This window comes from Leptonychotes weddellii, chromosome 6, assembly GCF_054177405.1.
Source record: "Leptonychotes weddellii isolate Sample4059 chromosome 6, ASM5417740v2, whole genome shotgun sequence".
NCBI lineage: Eukaryota > Metazoa > Chordata > Mammalia > Carnivora > Phocidae > Leptonychotes > Leptonychotes weddellii.
In genome coordinates this window covers 102,095,745-102,114,200 of record NC_138374.1, presented here as the reverse complement: position 1 = coordinate 102,114,200, position 18,456 = coordinate 102,095,745, and the positions used below count along the sequence as shown (strand labels likewise).

At 35.1% G+C, this 18,456-nt stretch overlaps 1 protein-coding gene across 4 annotated transcripts in view; it reads left to right on the top strand.

Annotated features, from left to right (window-relative positions):
• Positions 1–18,456, top strand: part of TOR1AIP1 (torsin 1A interacting protein 1) — a 35,303-nt gene that overhangs the window by 2,791 nt on the left and 14,056 nt on the right. For all 4 annotated transcript variants that reach the window (XM_081824792.1, XM_081824790.1, XM_081824793.1 and 1 more), the window contains exons 2-7: positions 723–800; positions 3,769–3,828; positions 4,724–4,768; positions 13,540–13,581; positions 14,377–14,463; positions 17,370–17,426. In XM_081824792.1, the coding sequence (XP_081680918.1) occupies positions 723–800; positions 3,769–3,828; positions 4,724–4,768; positions 13,540–13,581; positions 14,377–14,463; positions 17,370–17,426 (369 nt within the window). The remainder of the gene's footprint in view (positions 1–722; positions 801–3,768; positions 3,829–4,723; positions 4,769–13,539; positions 13,582–14,376; positions 14,464–17,369; positions 17,427–18,456) is intronic.

Below are 18,456 nucleotides of genomic sequence, written 5' to 3'. Positions count from 1 at the left end.
TTGTTTCCTGCGATTAAGAATTCCTCATATCAGTGAGATCATATGATACATGTCTTTCTCTGTTTGATTTATTTCGCTCAACATAATACCCTCCAGTTCCATCCACGTCGTTGCAAATGGCAAGAGCTCATTCCTTTTGATGGCTGCATAATATTCCATTGTATATATATATACCACATCTTCTTTATCCATTCATCTGTCGATAGCCCACTTAGTTTTATCTCTTTTAAGATTAGAAACTTCCTGAAGATAAAGATCCCATCATCTTTGTGAAGTTAGTTATCTCCTTCTATATCTGAAGATCTCTTTGCACATGGTAGGCAATAAATAGGTTACATTGTATTGACTCTGCCACAGAGCCTAGTGCAGTTATATAAACTAACTTTTTTTTAATATATAAAGGATTTCTATTTTAGTAAATCTATAAGGTTCTAAACATTTTTCACACTTCTGCTTTCTTCCACATCATTTCTGAAACTCTGGCCCATCTTTTAAATTTCTAAATTAATATACTTTTATTGTAAAGCATCAAAGGTGAGTAGTTTATTTTTTATATTGCCTTGAGTAGTTATACCCAAATTCCTAAGTTTTGGTAGATCTAATTACACATTTCTAAAGAAATGAATTACTTGCGTTTCTGCTTGTATATTGCTGTTAAGGTGCATAATCTGTACCCACGTCATATATTCTGAATTTTGACAAAAGTCATGTCTGTTCTTTAGAGGATGAACCAGCTTCACAAACTGTTTTAAGCCAAACAGTCCCAAAGAAAACTATCCAGAGAACACAAGAAACTCCAGGTAAGAAAAGTGATTTTGTTTTTTGCCTTATCTGCCAACTTTTTTTTTATGTACGCATAATAGTTTGGTTCATCAAGGGTCCCAAATCATAACTTACTCAGAGGTTCAGTGAATGTTCTCTGTAGATTGTTTATTGGATTAAGCCATATAGGCATATGTCAAGAAAAGATGGGATGGATACTTCAGTAACTACTAATTACCTGCCACTTTGTGTATGGTCATTCATTCACATAACTCTGCAGGATAGATGTACCCATTTTATAGGTGAGGAAACTGGAGCTCAGAGAAGCTAAGACTCTTCCCTACGATTACATGATATATGATGGAACCAAAATTCATACCCAGGTTTGTCTTCTCCAAAGCCTTTTCATTTTCCCCAAGCACCTCATTGTCACTCTCCTGTGTAATAATTAGATACTCAGTGAAGTTCGTTAAGTGTGGTGTGCATGATTATATCACACTACTTTCCGTTTAAAATGGATTAAGTGGCAGGCACCTGGCTGGCTCAGCAGTAAAGCATGGGACTCTTGATCTCAGGGTCATGAATTCAAGCCCCATTTTGGGCATGGTGCCTACTTAAAAAAAATAAACAAAATAAAATAAAATGAATTAAGTAGTCTGGATAGTAAAATCATGACATGATATGGTCAGTGTTTCATCAAATCTAAAATGTCATCAGTTGTAAGATCTACCATCATTGTTTTATGTACCACCTAGAAAGAAGAAATGCTGCCAATTAAACTGTAATATGCCATAGATGGTATGATGCATCCCAATTTCAGAGATGTTAAAGTGTAGAAATATTTGTATCTTAGTATCAATGTAACATAGAAGTAGGCTACGTTGATAGTCTACTTGAGTTTTAAAAACCGTTTAAACTATTTTGAAAAGCAGGGGAAAGGATTTAGTTCAGTTATTAATGCTTAGTATCCTTTAGTTTTTAGTTCCATTTATTTTCAGTTTGCTTTTTTTGATATTAGGAAAGTCCCACAACCGTAAATAATGGTAACTATGAAACTGACCATCCCTGACACTTCTTTTTTTAAACTCATATCTTGACTTGTTTCCTTATCCATTGCTTCTGATAAGATTATGCTTTGGGGTGCCTGGATGTCTCAGTCATTTAAGCGTCAGACTCTTGATTTCAGCTCAGGTCATGATCTCAGGGTCCTGGGATCGAGCCCCACATTGGGCTCGCTGCTCAACGCGGAGTCTGCTTGAGACTCTCTCCCTCTGCTCCTCCTCCTGTGCATGCACGTGCGCACACACTCTCTCTTCCTCTGTCACTCTCAAATAAATCTTAAAAAAAAAAGATTATGCTTTATAATTTGACTTATTCTGTTCTCAATTTAGAATAAAGTTCAAGTTTAGTTCCAGATAAACACACCCTTTATATTTAATGCCTATATTACTGTGTTAAGATTATAAACTCTCTTCGAGGCGCCTGGGTGGCTCAGTCCTTAAGCGTCTGCCTTTGGCTCAGGTCATGATCCCAGGGTCCTGGGATCGAGCCCCTCGTCAGGCTCCGTGCTCAGCAGGAAGCCTGCATCTCCCTCTCCCACTCCCCCTGCTTGTGTTCCTGCTGTCGCTATCTCTCTCACTGTCAAATTAATTAATTAATTAATTAAAAAAAAAGATTATAAACTCTCTTAGAAAAATACTTTGAGGGGCGCCTGGGTAGCTCAGTCAAGCGTCCAACTCTTGGTTTCACCTTGGGTCATGATCTCTTGGGTGATAAGATCGAGCCCCAAATAGGGCTCCCTGCTCAGTGGGGAGTCTGCTTAAAGCTTCTCTTCTTCTGTCCCTTCCCTCACTTGCATGCATGGTCTCTCTCTCTCAGATAAATAAATAAATCTTTAAAAAATAAAGACCTAAACCAAGGGACCACCTTCTAAAACAACCTAGTAAAGACAACTACATCATTTGTCATCCTGTTTTTGTAAGTCATGTTAAACGTTGATTAGCTTAGAAGAGGGATACAGTTTGAACTCTTCTTATTGTTCGAAGTTCCAGAATTTAATTATTTTCACATTAAAATAGCCATTGGGTTGTTCATTCAGTTCAGTCCATGTATACTTATTGTTCTGTGATCAGATCCATTCTTTTCTGGAAATCATGAAGCTAATTTACAATATGAAATTATATTAGAGGAGAATTTCATTTATTTTTCCTGTAGTTAAATAGATATTTTTGTTCTAATAGTTGTGGTTCCTAGCTAAATAATCATAGATAATTATTTTTTAATGCCTACTATTTTGTCACAAACATTTGATTCTTTGGCTGCTGAACATTTGATTCTTTGGAGCATTCATTCATTCTCCAGATATTTATCGAGTACCTACTTTATGCCAGTCCCCATGCTAGATGCCGGGGGTGCAGTGGTGAATAAAAGCAGGCAAGGGACAAAGATTGCTACAAAAGAAGGGTACTTGCTATTTTATTCTCTAATACCTCTCTTTGGTACTCTTTCTACTTCAAGTATCTTATATAAGGTTATGTACATCATAGAGCATACAGGAAATGGTTCTTAAAAGATGGGACTGAAATAGTAATTGATGTCTATAGATTAAGTTGAGCTTTAGGTTTTAACTAAATCTGAAAAGGGTGGGAATGCAGAAGAGGAAAAGAAGGAAGTTGTAATGATAGGATTATGAACATGTACAAGATTTATTTTTAAAGGTAATTCTTTAAGTTTTAAATACCTGATGTGTGAAGTACTAGCAACTAAGGTAGATATTTCATAAAATCTTAGAGCTGAAAGATTTAGGGAAGTCATCTACTCAAAGTTTCTACCAGTGCAGGTATCCCTTTGTCAACATCCATTCATATAGTGCCTGATCATTTTCACTGAAATGGAAATCATTCCCTCACTATCTGTTCTGTTTTGGAGACAACAATAATTTATTTGTTTATTGTTTACTTGTTTATTTGTTCATTTCATATTTTTTTAAATGTTTTCCTATATTAGTGGTGAGTGAAGATCCTGTAATCAGCCTGTGTAGACCCCCTTTAAGAAGCCTAAGATCTGGTAAGAGATTGTTTTGTCTCTTGGTTTAACTGTTTTATAAATATAGTTTTATTTTTAAATAGGTTAGCACATGTATTCATATGGTTCAGAATTTAAAAGTTATTGTAAGTATACAATGAAAAGTCTCCCTGCCCTCTCTGTCCTTTACGCAGTCTCCTCATCAGAGGCAACCAATGTTTTCAGTTTCTTAGATATTTTTTTAGAGATATTTTATGGAGATACAAGGAAATTCATGTATAAATACTTTCCTCCCTTCTTAACACAAATGTTAGCCCAGTAAACACTCTTTTCTGCACCTTCCTATTGTCTGTTTTTATTTCTATTTAATATATTAATACATCTTTCCATATACATATATAAAGGGCTTCTTCATTCTTTATAAGAGGCTGTTCTTATATGTTGCTATGATTCTTTTTGTTAGCATGATGATTTTAAACTAGGATCAGGGACTTTTTATTGTTCCCAGCATAATGCTACTAAAAAAACCAAGACTGAGGCTTTAATAGCTCAGGGCTATAAAATTTTTCTGCCTCATTTATATTTCTTTTTGACTAAAACCTCTAAAAAATGTTGCCCTTAAGTTGATTTCATGACTATAAAAGAAAACTAGTAAAGTCATTCCAAGCAGTCTACTCCTGCTTCATTCTCAGTTTATTAGGGGTGCTTTCTCATGGAAACTAAAAAAGAACCTTATTTATCTTCACATTAGGTTTCTACTCCTCAGTCCTTTTCTTTAAGAAAGAATTAGGATGGGTTTTTTTGATGGATGGATAACTTATTTTAAGTATTATAATGATAAAGATCTGTTAAGGTTTTGATGATGAACTTGTGGTAAAGAACCATATGATGCATTTCCTTTTAAGCTCTAATCATTTTCTTGCTATCTCTCTTGCAGATTCGGCATACAAAACAAATGGAAATACTAAAATGAGTGAATTAGGTTTGTTTATCTCTAATTCTTATAGGTTCTTCTTGAGGGTTTGATTATCAGAATACAGGAATATACACATTTAGTCATGGGCTTGAGAATATTACTTTGTTCATTATCTCAGCTTATGGGACACTGTCCCTATGGCCATGATCTTTCTTAATCGCCCTGGTTCTTATTCTATCTGAAATTATGTCTTTTGTCATGTTATTTAAATTTGTATATGAATGTGTAATAACAAATACATTTTAATTTTTATTAATTAGACTTCGTTAAATTCACACTGCTGAGAGAAAAGGGGATCTCAACTTACACGTTCACATTTTTTCTTGATTTAGAAAGTAAATTCTAGATGTTTTTCATAGTAAGTTCAGTGTCCTTTGCCATGTTTGTTGAATTGGTTTAAATGCTTTCCAGTGTTTGCCTTGGTGTAGGACATGAGATACCAAGAATGAACCTACATTGATCGTGGTTGGACTTAGTTTTAAGTTACAATATTTTTCTAAATTTAGAGATGAGTCAAAAGGAAGGAAGCTTCCCTTTTTTTTTTTTTTTAATGTTGCAACTTCTTTGAAATTCATCTTTCACTTAAGTTCAGGCTGATTTCTTAGAGACTTCAGGATTTAGTGTCTGGGTACTGAAAATGTTCCTTGCAGTATGCAACTCATCATGTGTACTCATACCCACCAGAGTTTCTCAAGTGTTCTATTTAAAAACTTAAAAAAAAAATGTTTTTAAGTTACAGTCTCTTAATTGGAAGAGAAGTTGGAGCTGAAATAATCCAGTACTTTTACTTCCTATTGTAGATTTAGAAATTATTTTTATAAGTACTTTATAATAAGAACTAACTTTTTAAAAACTGCTTTCCTGTTTAAAGAAAAATTTCTACAGGATTAATAGAGAATGGCATCCTCTCATTCTTTTTTATAGTATTGTTAGTACCTTCTTAGAGTATTAAAAGTGGCTATTCATGGAGCTTGAGTATTACTGATATCCCCAAACTATTCTTTACACTCTCCTTCCTGCAACCCCATTCTAACTCTTCTCAAAAGCATGATTGGCATTGAATTATCTGACAGGTAGCGCTCTTAAAGGTGTCTATATGGGGAGTCGGCCTCTGAGTAAAATCTGACCCGCAATCCTGTTTTTATACAGCCTATGAGCTAAGAAAAGAGACCTCATGTGGCTGGCAAAGTCTCAAATATTTACTATTTGGCCCTGTATAGAAAAAGTTTACCAATCCCTGGTTTATACCAGTGGCAGGAATAAAGACCACAAATTACTCAAAGTGACATTTGTTTGTTCTAAGAGTAAATTCAGAGAGTTAAATACTTGCCTGGACGTAGATTTATTGTAGCACTCTATATTAGCCTGTATGGACAGCACAAGAAGACAGGAGGCAAAATGACTCCTATATTCTATCTAGTCTTCTCTTTGAGAAAGCACCAGAATCTCATTTACAAAATCTTCCTATCTTTGTCCCCAGACAAGAGCACAAAATAAGCAGTTTTATTTCCTTGAATATCCTTCACTTCTCACACCAGCGCTCAATAAGTCTCTCGGAATAGAGACTCTATAATAAAGATATACCTGGAACTTTGTATTTTCCTTAAACTCTGTAACCAGGCAAAAGAAAGTGATACAATTAGTGGTTGGTTTCCACCAGGAGAGATGGTTGTAAGTTATCTATTCTTAAAACAAACAAGTTCCTAGGACTTCTGAAAGTACCTTTTCCTAATTGGTTGAGATTATTGGAAAAGCAGTACCTCCTTCACAGCTCCTTTAATTATTGCCATTTGGCTACTAAATGCCACAGCTTTTATAATTATTTTTTCCTCTTGGACCCACTTTATTTGGAATCAGGGTGGGGAGGGCTCTAGGCTCGCTGGACTTAAAGACTAGAATCAAATCTTTAAAAGTGTTCAAAAACAGATAAAATCCATGAAATAGTGAATACTTCAAAAATAATGGTATAAAAAATAAATGGGGAGCTCCCTTATATAAGTTGATTAAAAAAATAATTCTTAAATTCTCCCCCAGGCTAATTAGACAATACATACATAAACAAGACAAAAGAAACTGAATTTTAGGCAACCTTTATATGAGGGATTGATTATTAGGTGAATTGGCTCTGAACAAATTGACCTGGAGTTTAAAAAGTATGCGGAAATAAATTAGGATCAAAAAGAGAGGGATAACTACACTATTCATTTTTTTTTTACTGGTAGTTCAATGAAGGAATATATAGATTCTAAAATCAATTCGGCCTTAAATTTTGCTATACCAAGTAATTTTTAAATTATATAAAACATAATGCCCTAATATAAATGTGCCTTTAGCAAAGCTGCTGTTGTAAATGAGTTACCCTTAGAAGTTGTTGTTTGTTGGAACCTCAGAAGAGTTCAGCCCCTCTGTCTTTTCTTCATCAATTTATTCAAAAAATTATTGACATTTCTGGTTTCCCTCCCATTCTACATGTAAGAAGCTTGGAAGTCACCACACCAACCTAACTACAAATAAACACAACTGAAAAATCAAAAGCTCTTTTTGGATCTGTGAGAAAGGAGAGAACACAAGGCAAACCCCTGCCTCCCAGAGTAGAGAGACAAATACAGGATATCATGGCTTCTCAAGAGCTGACTCAAAAGTGGAGATTTCTGCAGGTACCAGTTCTGGGGTAGAAAAACCTGAGCTGTAACTGATGAATTGCAGGAGGCTCCATGTGGAGAAGTCTGAGAGTGAAAAATGCCAAGGAGACCCAGTCTCATGGGGCCCTCACTATCCTGTGAGATTTACCTCCAGGAGCTCAACCAAATCCCCATAGTATATATCAGAGAAAAATCCCGTCATGCGTTGGCAGGCAGAGGGGGGAAAGGAATCATTTTGAAATATGTCAGAGCACTCTCTTCTTAACAAGGCCTGCCTTCAGGGCAATCTAGTTAACCAGAGCCTGACCTACTGGAGTATTATCAGAGCCCAGCTAAGCTAGGGGAAGGAAATACCCTACTTTGGGCCACTCTAGACATCCTGTGCCACCTAAGGAGGAAAGAAAAACATTGAGAACCAAAGTTCACAGTTCAGAGGCATAAAGTCACTGAAAAACTAAGAATTACAGGACTATGGAGCCCTTTCCCTCTCCCCAGACCTCATCACCACATTACTAAAGGCCTGTTGACAGCAGTTCTTTTACCCAGTACATCATGTTCAGCCATCAGGACATAATCTTGAGATTAAGATTTGGTATCAAGACATACCAGAAGGCGGGGTTCCTGATTTCAGCTCAGTCCATAATCTCAGGGTCGTGAGATGGAGGAGCCCTATGTCAGGCTCTGCACTGGGCATGGAGCCTGCTTAAGATTCTCTCTCTCCCTCTTCCCCTCACGTGTGTGTGTGCACGCATTTGTTCTCTCTCTCTCAAAAGAAAAAGACATACCAAAAGGCAAAAAACAATTTGAAGAGACAGCCAACATCAGAACCAGATATGGCAGGAATGTTGGAGTTACAAGACCAGAAATTTAAAACAACTATGATTAATATGCTAGAGATTCTAACAGATAAAGTAGACAGCATGCACAAACAGATGGACAATGTAAACAGAAATAAAGAAATCCTAAGAATCAGGAAGAAATGCTAGAGATTAAAAATAAAAACAAAAACAAACACTCTAATAGAAATGAAGCCTGCCTTTGATGGACATACTAGATTGGACTGTGCTAGAGGGCGTATTGATAGAATTCTCAAATGATAATGTGATGTGATAGAGGTGTTAACTAACACTGTGGTGGTGGTAATGCAATATATAAATGTATCAAGTCAGCATGTTGTTTACAAACTTACACAATGTTATGTGTCAGTTATAACTTAATTTTAAAAACTAGAATTCTCAACCAAAAAGCAGAAGAAACAAGGACTAAAAAAAAACATCCAAGGACTATACAGCTATAAAATGTGTAACACACATAATCAGAGTGCCAAAAGAAGAAAAAAGGAACAGAAGAAATACTTGAAACAATAATGATTAAGAATTTCCCCAAGTTAATGTCAGACACCAAATCACAGATTCAGGAAGCTCAGAGAACACCAAGCAGAATAAATGCCAAAAAAAATACACATGGGTGTTTATCATTTTCAAACTACAGAAAATCAAAGATAAAACCTGAAAGAAGCTAGAGGAAGAAAACACCTGACCTATAAAGGAACAAAGATAAGAATGACATCCAACTTTTCTTCAGAAACCATACAGGCAAGAAGAGAGTGGAGTGAGTGATTTTAAGTGTTGAGATAAAAAAAAAAAAAAAAAATGACCAAGCTAGAATTCTGTACCTTGCAAAATTATCTTTCAAAGGTAAAGCCTTTAGCCAGGCTAACCAAGGAAAAAAGAAAAAAGAGAAACTAAGAAAAAAACGACACAAATTACTATAGATAGAAGCAGAGGAAATACTTCCCAACTCATTCTGTGAAGCCAGCATTCCCCTAACACCAAAACCAGACAAATACAAGAAAACAAAACTATAGATCAATATCTCATGAACATAGATGCAGCAGTCTTCCACAAAATACCAGCAAAATGAATCCAAACTACAAAAAGATTTAGGGGCACCTGGCTGGCACAGTCAGTAGAGCATGGGACTCTTGATCTAGGGATTGTGAATTCGAGCTCCACATTGGGTGTAAAGATTACTTAAAAATTTTTTTTAAACCTTAAAAAAAGGCACACTAGAACCAAGTAGGATTTGACCCAGGTACGCAAGGCTGGTTCAACATTTGAAAATCTGTCAAATCAACTAACTAAAATAGAAAAGTCACATGATCATGTTGATAGTTGCAGAAAAAGCATGTGACAGAATCCACCACCCATTCATGATACTCTATCAGTAAACTAGGAATAGAGGGGATCTTTCTCAACTTTATAAGACTACAAAAAATCTTAACAGCTAATCTCATAATGGTGAGAAACTGGAAGCTTTTGTATTAGTATCACTGCTAAAAATAAGCTATCAAGGTATGAAAAGACATAAAGGAACCTAAATGCATATTTAGGCAGAGATGGCCCTGCTCACCATTCCTTATCAACATTGTGCTGGAAGTTCTAGCTAATGCCGTAAGACAAAAGGAAACAAAAGGTATACAGGTTGGGAAGAAAAAATAAAACTGTTCACTGGTAACATGATCATCAGTGTAGAAATCTAAAAAAATGGACAAAAAATAGGAACTAATAAGCAATTATAGCAAGGTTACAAGATGCAAGTTTAATATACCAAAGCTAATCACTATTGTACATACCAGCAATGAACAAGAGAAATTTGAAATAAAAAACAATACAATTTACAATAGCATCCCTTCCCCAAATGAAATACTTAGGTATAAATCTAAGAAGTTTTATACAAAATCTGTATGAGAAAAACTACAAAACTGATGAATAAAATCAAAGAATTTACTTAAAAAAAGGAGGGAGATTCCACATTTATGGATAGGACGACTCAGTGTTGTCAAGGTGTCAGTTCTTTTCAACTTAATATATAGATTCAGTGCATTCCCAGTGAAAATCCCAACAACTTATTTTGCGGATATTGAAAAAATGATTAAGTTTATGTAGAGAGTTAAAAGATCCAGAATAGCCAGCACAGTATTAAAGAATGAAGTAGGAGGGCTCAACCTCCAGTAATCGAGACAGTGTGGTATTGGTAAAACAGTAGACAAATAGATCAATAGAATAGAGAACCCATAAATAGACCCACGTGTAGTCAGCTAATCTTTGACAGAGGAGTGAAGGCAATAGAATAGAGGCAAAGAGAGTCTTTATTAAAGAGTGCTGGAACAACTGGATCTACAGGTAAAAAAATGAATGTAGACACAGACCTTAAACTCTTTGCAAAAATTAAAATGTATCACAGACTTAAATATAAATTTTTTAAAAACTAGAAAACAACTGGAAGATACCAGGAGAAAACCTAGAGGACTTTGGATGTGGTGATGCCTCTTTAGATATAAACCAAAAACACAACCCATGGAAGAATTGGTAAGCTGAACTTCACTGAAGTTAAAAACTTCTGCTCTGCAAAAGACAATGACAAGAGAATAACACAAGCCACAGACTGAGAGCAAATACTTGCAAATGACACATCTAATAAAAGACAGTTATCCAAAATATACAAAGAACTCTTAAAACTCAACAATAAGAAAACAACCCGATTGAAAAATGAGCCAAAGACTTAACATTGACACCTCAACAACAGATACACAGATGGCAAATAAGCATATGAAAAGATGGTCTACATTAAATGTCATCAGGGAAATGCAGTTTAAAAAGATACCACTACATACCTATTAGAATAGTCAAAATCCAGAAGACTGGCAGCACCAAATGCTAACAAGAATGTGGAGCAAGAGGAAGTCATTCATTGTTAGTGGGCAGGTAAAATGGTACACTTTGAAGACAGTTGTATAGTTTCTTACAAAACTAACCACATTCTTACTATATGATCCAGCAATTACACTCCTTGATATTTACCCAAAGGAGTTGAAAACTTAACATTTACCAAAAAAAAAAACCTGCACACACATTAATAGCAGCTTTATTCATAATTGCCAAAACTTGGAAGCAACCAACATGTCTTGCAGTAGGTGAATGGATAAATAAACTGGCACATCCAGACAACGGAGTATTATTCAGTGCTAAAAAGAAACGAGCTATCAAGCCATGAAAAGACATGCAGGAACCTATATGACATTCTGGAAAAGGCAAACCTATTAAGACAGTAAAAAGATTAGTGGTCATCAAGGATTTGGTGGTGGTGGTGGTGGTAGGGGAAGGATGAATAGGATAGAACACAGAGGATTTTTTAGGGCATAAAAATACTCTGTATGATACCATAATGATGGGTACATGTCATTATACATTTGTCTAAACCCACAGAATATGCAACACCAAGAGTGAATTGTAAATTAGGGTCTTTGGGTGATGTGTAAATATAGATCCATCAATGACACTACTTTTCAACAAATAGAACACTGGTGGGAGATGTTGATAATGGAGGAGGCTATGCCATGTGTAGGACAGGGACCATATAGGAAATCTATTTGCCTTCCCCTCAATTTTGCTGTGAATTTAAACTGCTCTTTAAAAAGAATTAATTAAAAAAGTAATTATGCCATTATAAATGAGACTGATGCAGTGGTAGATGGGTAGTAGACTAGAAATCAAAAGAGCTTGTGTTCAGGTCCTTTTTTCATCATTTGTTCAGACACCCTTAGAAAAGTCACTTAATATCAATGAGCCTTCCCTAGGAGAGTATTTCCTTATGACGTTATGGGAATCAGATTGCAGACATGAAGGTTTTTTTTGAAAACTAGCAGCATGCAAATATCAAGGGCTTAACTATTATTAAGATAACGACTTAAGGCGTAACCATTGATGCTTTTTTTTTAAAGATTTTATTTATTCATTTGACACACAGAGATACAGAGAGAGAGAGCATGAGCAGGGGGAGAGGCAGAGGGAGAAGCAGGCTCCCCGCTGAGTCAGGAGCCCCATGTGGGGCTCAGTCCCAGGACCCTGGGATCATGACCTGAGCTGAAGGCAGACGTTTAACCATCTGAGCCACCCAGGCACCCTGTAACCATTGATTCTTATGAAAACATCTTTTGTTTGCGTGCTATGAGATTAGTTATATGAATAAAGAATGTAAACTGCTGTACAAAAGACAAGTACAATAATAGTTACATGCTTAGAAAACTCCAAAAGGGGAATGATATCTTTTTGTATGAATGGAAATATTTATGAAAAAATTTTAAGAGAATAGCACTAAGGCAAGTTTGACTTTCCATTTTTCTGCTTGGAAAAGAAAATTGAAAAGACAGTCTCCCTAAAGATCCTAGATTAAAATGCAATATAATATACCAGATTCTAGCTTTTTAAGAGTACATAGTATGTGTTGTTATGGTTAGTTTTTTTCTTATACCAAAAATACTGGCAAAAATATTTCACATGTTGATTTACACTTGCCACTATTGTAGTAGGAGTAGTTTGACTAGTGTTATATTAATATAATTAAACTGATTTGAAGAAAAGATTCCCAAATTCACCATATAATGTGTTGGCACTTGCCTTCCACAGTGGTTTTCCCTTTTGAAAAGCAAATAGGGATTAAAATCATTAGAAGGAAAAGCTAAAAAGAAACAGATTTCAGCTTTGTGAGCAGTCTGATTCATGCTACTTCTCAAATGATCATTCAGCAATGTTTTAGCCCAATTATGCAATGCCACATTTGGGTTTATCTCCCTTTAATAAAAATTCTCTGGCTCTGAGAAATAGTGGTGTTCATGAACTTGCTGGAGCTAGACAGTTTCTTTCCCTCTTTCTTTCTTCCTTTTTGGATGTATCAGTGCAATAAAAAGAACTGGTTCATCAGTTCTGCCAGAATGGTGGGTTTCTTAAGAGAGTGTAGGGAATCTGGCAAATAGGAGAACGAGAATACAGTTAACCTTTATAGGGACTGGAATATTTGTCAACGGAGAATTTAATGTTTTCTGCAAACGGTACATTTTAGAGTACAAATGGACCTGCGGCTGAAGGAAAAATAAACTCTTCCTGATTCTAGTTTGTATCAGACTTATTTCTGAAATAACCTAGAGGGATATAATATATATATTTTTAAGATTTAATAGAAAAAAAAGCTTAGTTGGTCTGTCTCTATGTTCACTTTCCTAAATTATACGCTCTTGTTTATTCCTGAGCTTTAGCTTCTGATACTATGTATGACATGTCTGCTTTTCTTTTCTAGAAGCCACCGGTGTCCAACAGAAGGTCAATTTTTCTGAAGGAGGTATTTTCTTTTAAAATATTCTAAGTCTTTTTTTTCCCCATTAACATGAGGTGCAATTTTGACAGTATTTGAGAGCAGAAAATCGTGTATTTTTCTTCACAAAAAAAGAAAAAAATCCATGCTTATCTGATTGGCCGGTAAAATAGGATAGTGTGAGCGATGATAGTCTTTATATGCATTTTAAGCATCTTTTTTCTGAGTTAATAATTTTAAGCAAAGTTAATAAAAAAAGGTTCTGGCATATGCTGGCCTATGACTATGGTATTAAAATAATCATTTTTTCAAAATCAGTCTGTGAATAGTACAGTAAAATTTAATCCATTTTAGAACCCACCATAATCTAAGGTTACCTGCATACTGAAATGTTTGTTATGGGTGTATGTGTACATCCCCCTTTCAGAAACACAGATGGACATATGTAAATACATGTGTGTGCACATACTAATCTTGTCTGAATTTGCACACTGACTATATGTAGTTCCTCCCATAAGGTAGAATTTTTCCACTATTTAATGCTCATTTGCTTACTCTCTGACTCTACAGTAAAGCTTCAGAATATAATCGTGTAGATACTACTCTGAATATTTGAGATATAATTATGTACCTCAGAGAACATTAATATGCTCGATTTTAGCTTATATGAAAATTTGTGATCCAGAATAGTAAGCATAATAAATAGCAATTCTGTATCTGATGTTTAGAGAAGCTTCATTTTAATGTTGAATTACTTATTTTTCTAGATCTTTAGAGCATTAGAATAAAGACTATACTAGTGTATTATTTACTTCTTTTTAGGAGAAACTGAACAGGATGATCAAGACAGCTCTGACAGTGATATCACTACTCTTAAGGTCATATCCGGGGATTCTCTTGATTCTGGAGGTAACATTGCTTTATATACGTATGACTGTATTTTAGGAGCTGTCTTTTTAGTTAAAATATAAAGGTATTTGTGAATCTGCTTTTTAAAAAATACTTCAAAGTATTTTATAAAAACTACTTTTTAAAAAGTTGTGTACTTTTTAATATTTATTAAAATTATTGATTTCATGTGTGCATCTAATTAGTAATGTAGTGCCATGTAACATGTAAACAAATAAGTCACTTTTTAGCCTACTTTGATATTGATGAAATATAAGATATTTTTTGTGCTCAAAAGAAGTAGTTTTTTAAAAAAACATTATAGAGAGGGACTCCTGGGTGGTTCAGTCAGTTAAGCATCTAACTTAGGCTCTGGTCATGATCCAGGGTCCTGGAATTGAGCCCCATGTTGGGTTCCCCTCTTAGCAGGGAGTCTATTGTCCCTCTCCCTCTGCCCCTCCCTTCTCTTGTGTACTTATGCGTGTGTGTGTGTGTGTGTATGTGTGTATGTGTGTATGCGTGTATGCACGCCCTTGTTCTCTCCCTCTCAAATAAAATCGTTAAAAAATTTTAAAAATGTTATAGAGAAACTGATCTCATTGGCAGTGGTACTCATTACACTATCAGGAATGTTAGTTAGCTTTTAGGAAGTTTTGTTTTTAGTTTTATTTTATTATGTCGTGTTAATCACCATACATTACATCATTAGTTTTTGATGTAGTGTTCCATGATTCATACCTCTTTAATACCCATCACCAGGCTAACCCATCCACCCACACTCCGCCCCTCTAGAACCCTCAGTTTGTTTCTCAGAGTCCATCGTCTCTCATGGTTCGTCTCCCCCTCCGATTTCCCACCCTTCATTTTTCCCTTCCTACTATCTTTTTTTTTTAACATATAAGGTATTATTTGTTTCAGAAGTACAAGTCTGTGATTCAATAGTCTTACACAATTCACAGCGCTCACCATAGCACATACCCTCCCCAATGTCTATCACCGAGCCACCCCATCCCTCCCCCCCCACTCCAGCAACCCTCAGTTTCCTGAGATTAAGAATTCCTCATATCAGTGAGATCATATGATACATGAAGTTTTAATATACCTAGGTAATTGCTTTTATCTCTGGATTGTTCAAATTCACACCAGGTCAATAATAACAGTTTATGATTGTTCACATGAATTTGTGTTTTATTAAAGGAAAGAATTGACTGAAGAGAAAAAAATACCAATTGAGGCCTAAGAGAGTGCTGAACCAATTTGTAAACTCTGTAAATAATGAATAATTTGTATTTTAGTCCTCTGAAAGAGTAATTCTCCACTTTCCCTCACCACCTTTTGAGAATTTCCGTAATTCCAGTTTTACCTCATCATTCCATTTTAAAAATAAGCTCATAAGCTGGTTTATGGGCATTTGGTATTCTCTATATTTCCCACCCTGCCTCATTTTCCCCCATTCTTTCTTGATACAGAAATCCCAAAGGAGATATGCACCATTCTAGCATAGTGGTTAAGAACATGGGCTCTGGAGCCAGAATCCCTGGGTTCCACTCCTCCACTACTAGGTTGGTGCCCTCAGGCCATTGTTTAACTTCTGTGTTCCTCAGTTTCCTCATCTGGGCTGTTAAGAGGTTAAATTAATTCACATGTGCAAGCACCTAGACAGTACCTGTCACATAGTAAACACTTAAATTAAGTGTTCTTATTAGTTTTGGTATATGTATACACAAAGCTCTAAAAATTAGAGACTGATTAAGCCATTCATATAGCCAGTAATTTGATGCCATTGCCACTTCAAAACTACATAAACCGCAGGCTCTGTGATCCCTTTAGAATTCTAATAAATTCTTAATGAAGCACAGACCCACATGGAGAAGAGAACTCTAGCTAAAGAACAAAAAGGGGAGCATATTAAGAAGAATACAGATCTTCCTAGATTATTTTCTGGGCTAATTATCACCGAAGAGGTACAAGAATAAACAAATGAGCAAGGGGATAAAAAGAGAGAGAGAGAGGCAAACCAAGAAACAGACTCTTTAACTGTAGAGAACAAACTGACCAGAGGTGAGGTGGGGGCGGGGGGGGGGGGGGGTTGGGTGAAACAGGTGATGGGGATTAAGGAGTGCACTTACTGTGATGAGCACCAGGGATTATGTGGAAGTGTTAAATAACTTAATTGTACATCTGAAACTAATATTATACCATATGTTAACTAACTAGAATTTAAATAAAAACAAAACAAAGATCCATTGGAGTGCAGGAAGAAAATACTGGAATCTCATGTATATTTGTATTTTATTTCATTTAAAATGTCTATTTTTATTTTATAATAAATGCAACACATTAGTCAATACATTATTTCAGTAATACATGTATATGTTTTGGAGATTGATGCTCAAATTTTTTTAGTAATAGGAATACGGTAACAAAAATATTTAGCTACCACCCTGAATATGTCAAAGGCTCCTGCTTCTGATCGCTTTTGAACAGGTTTAGTTATGATTTCCATTTTTATATGAAAACAAGATTTTAAAGAGAGTAGACTAAAATATGTAATGCATTGGCCACTTACAAGAAAAATTTGAGGCAAAATGGGTATTAATGATTTCAAGAAGATCCATTATAAACTTTCAAAATGTTCCCCAACTCAAAGCTTTTTATTATCTCCCTTACCTCATGCCATGTTCTATATCTTACATTTTTTTCTTTAGGAAGTGGTTAAGGAAAGAGATAATTAGTTAATTTTTTAAATACAATATGACTCTTTAGAAACTTTTTAAAAATAAATTGTGAGCCCAAGTGTTGAATTCCCTGGGGTATTACTGAATATCTTTGCTCCTTTGATTACTCATTGTTCTCTTATAAAATATGCATTTAAAAAGTACAGTATACTTTACAGTGTACTATATTTATTTTTGTTGTTTTTTTAGATCAAACCCCCAGATCATCAACTCAATATCCAGAATCATTTTGGCAGCCATCACGAAGTAAGTAAAACCATGTCTTCAACTCTTTTTTTTTTTTTTAAGATTTTATTTATTTATTCATGAGAGACAGAGAGAGAGAGAGAGGCAGAGGGAGAAGCAGGCTCCCAAGGAGCAGGGAGCCCGATGTGGGACTCGATCCCAGGACTCTGGGATCATGACCTGAGCCGAAGGCAGACGTTTAACCATCTGAGCCACCCAGGCGCCCCCATGTCTTCAACTCTTAAAAGTCTACCTGTATGTGTGGTCAAATGTTTTTATTTTTGAAGATCCTCTTTTCCAGTTTAACATGAAATGTTGAAAAAGAGGTCTAGTGAATGCTAAAAAACTCACCCAGCTCTTGAATTTGCTTCAGCTCTGTACTCAAGCTTGAATTTTATTTTAAAAAACAAGGATCTGCATTCCGTGACTTGTTGAATGTCCTTGCTTCCCATATAAATTTGTTGGCTGTTTTTAGTTTAACTAATGTAGTTTGAATGTACTTAAATGGACATTTTCTAATAAGAATGTAAAATTTTATATGTAGTATGATTTGAGCTCTATTGCAAAAGTTTGGAAGTTGAATAAGTAATATACCAAGGTATAGTAAAAAGTTAATGATAAGCTAGGTGGTAGGTATATAAAAATCTTAGAATCTCGCTTACAATCTTGAAAATTTTCACAATGTGTTGAGCAATTTTAACAAAAGAAAAGATTGGAAAGTAATATACTAAAATGCTAATAACGATTTGTTCAGGATGGTAGAATAACTGGTGACATTTTTCTTTTCCTTCTGTATTTTGCAGATTATCTACAGTGGATATGTATTTCTTAGGTTAAGCAGAAATGATCTGTTTTTTCTTTTCCATTTTTAAACCAAGTCCCAGAATTTGAGTTAGTTATTAATCAACCTAAAATATCCTTGTATATAAAATCTTCAAGGACTTTTTTTTCTTTCCACATCACCTTTTTTGAAATACGAGACTGTATTTATTTATTTACTTATTTATTTATAAAGATTTTATTTTTTTATTTGACAGAGAGCACAAGCAGG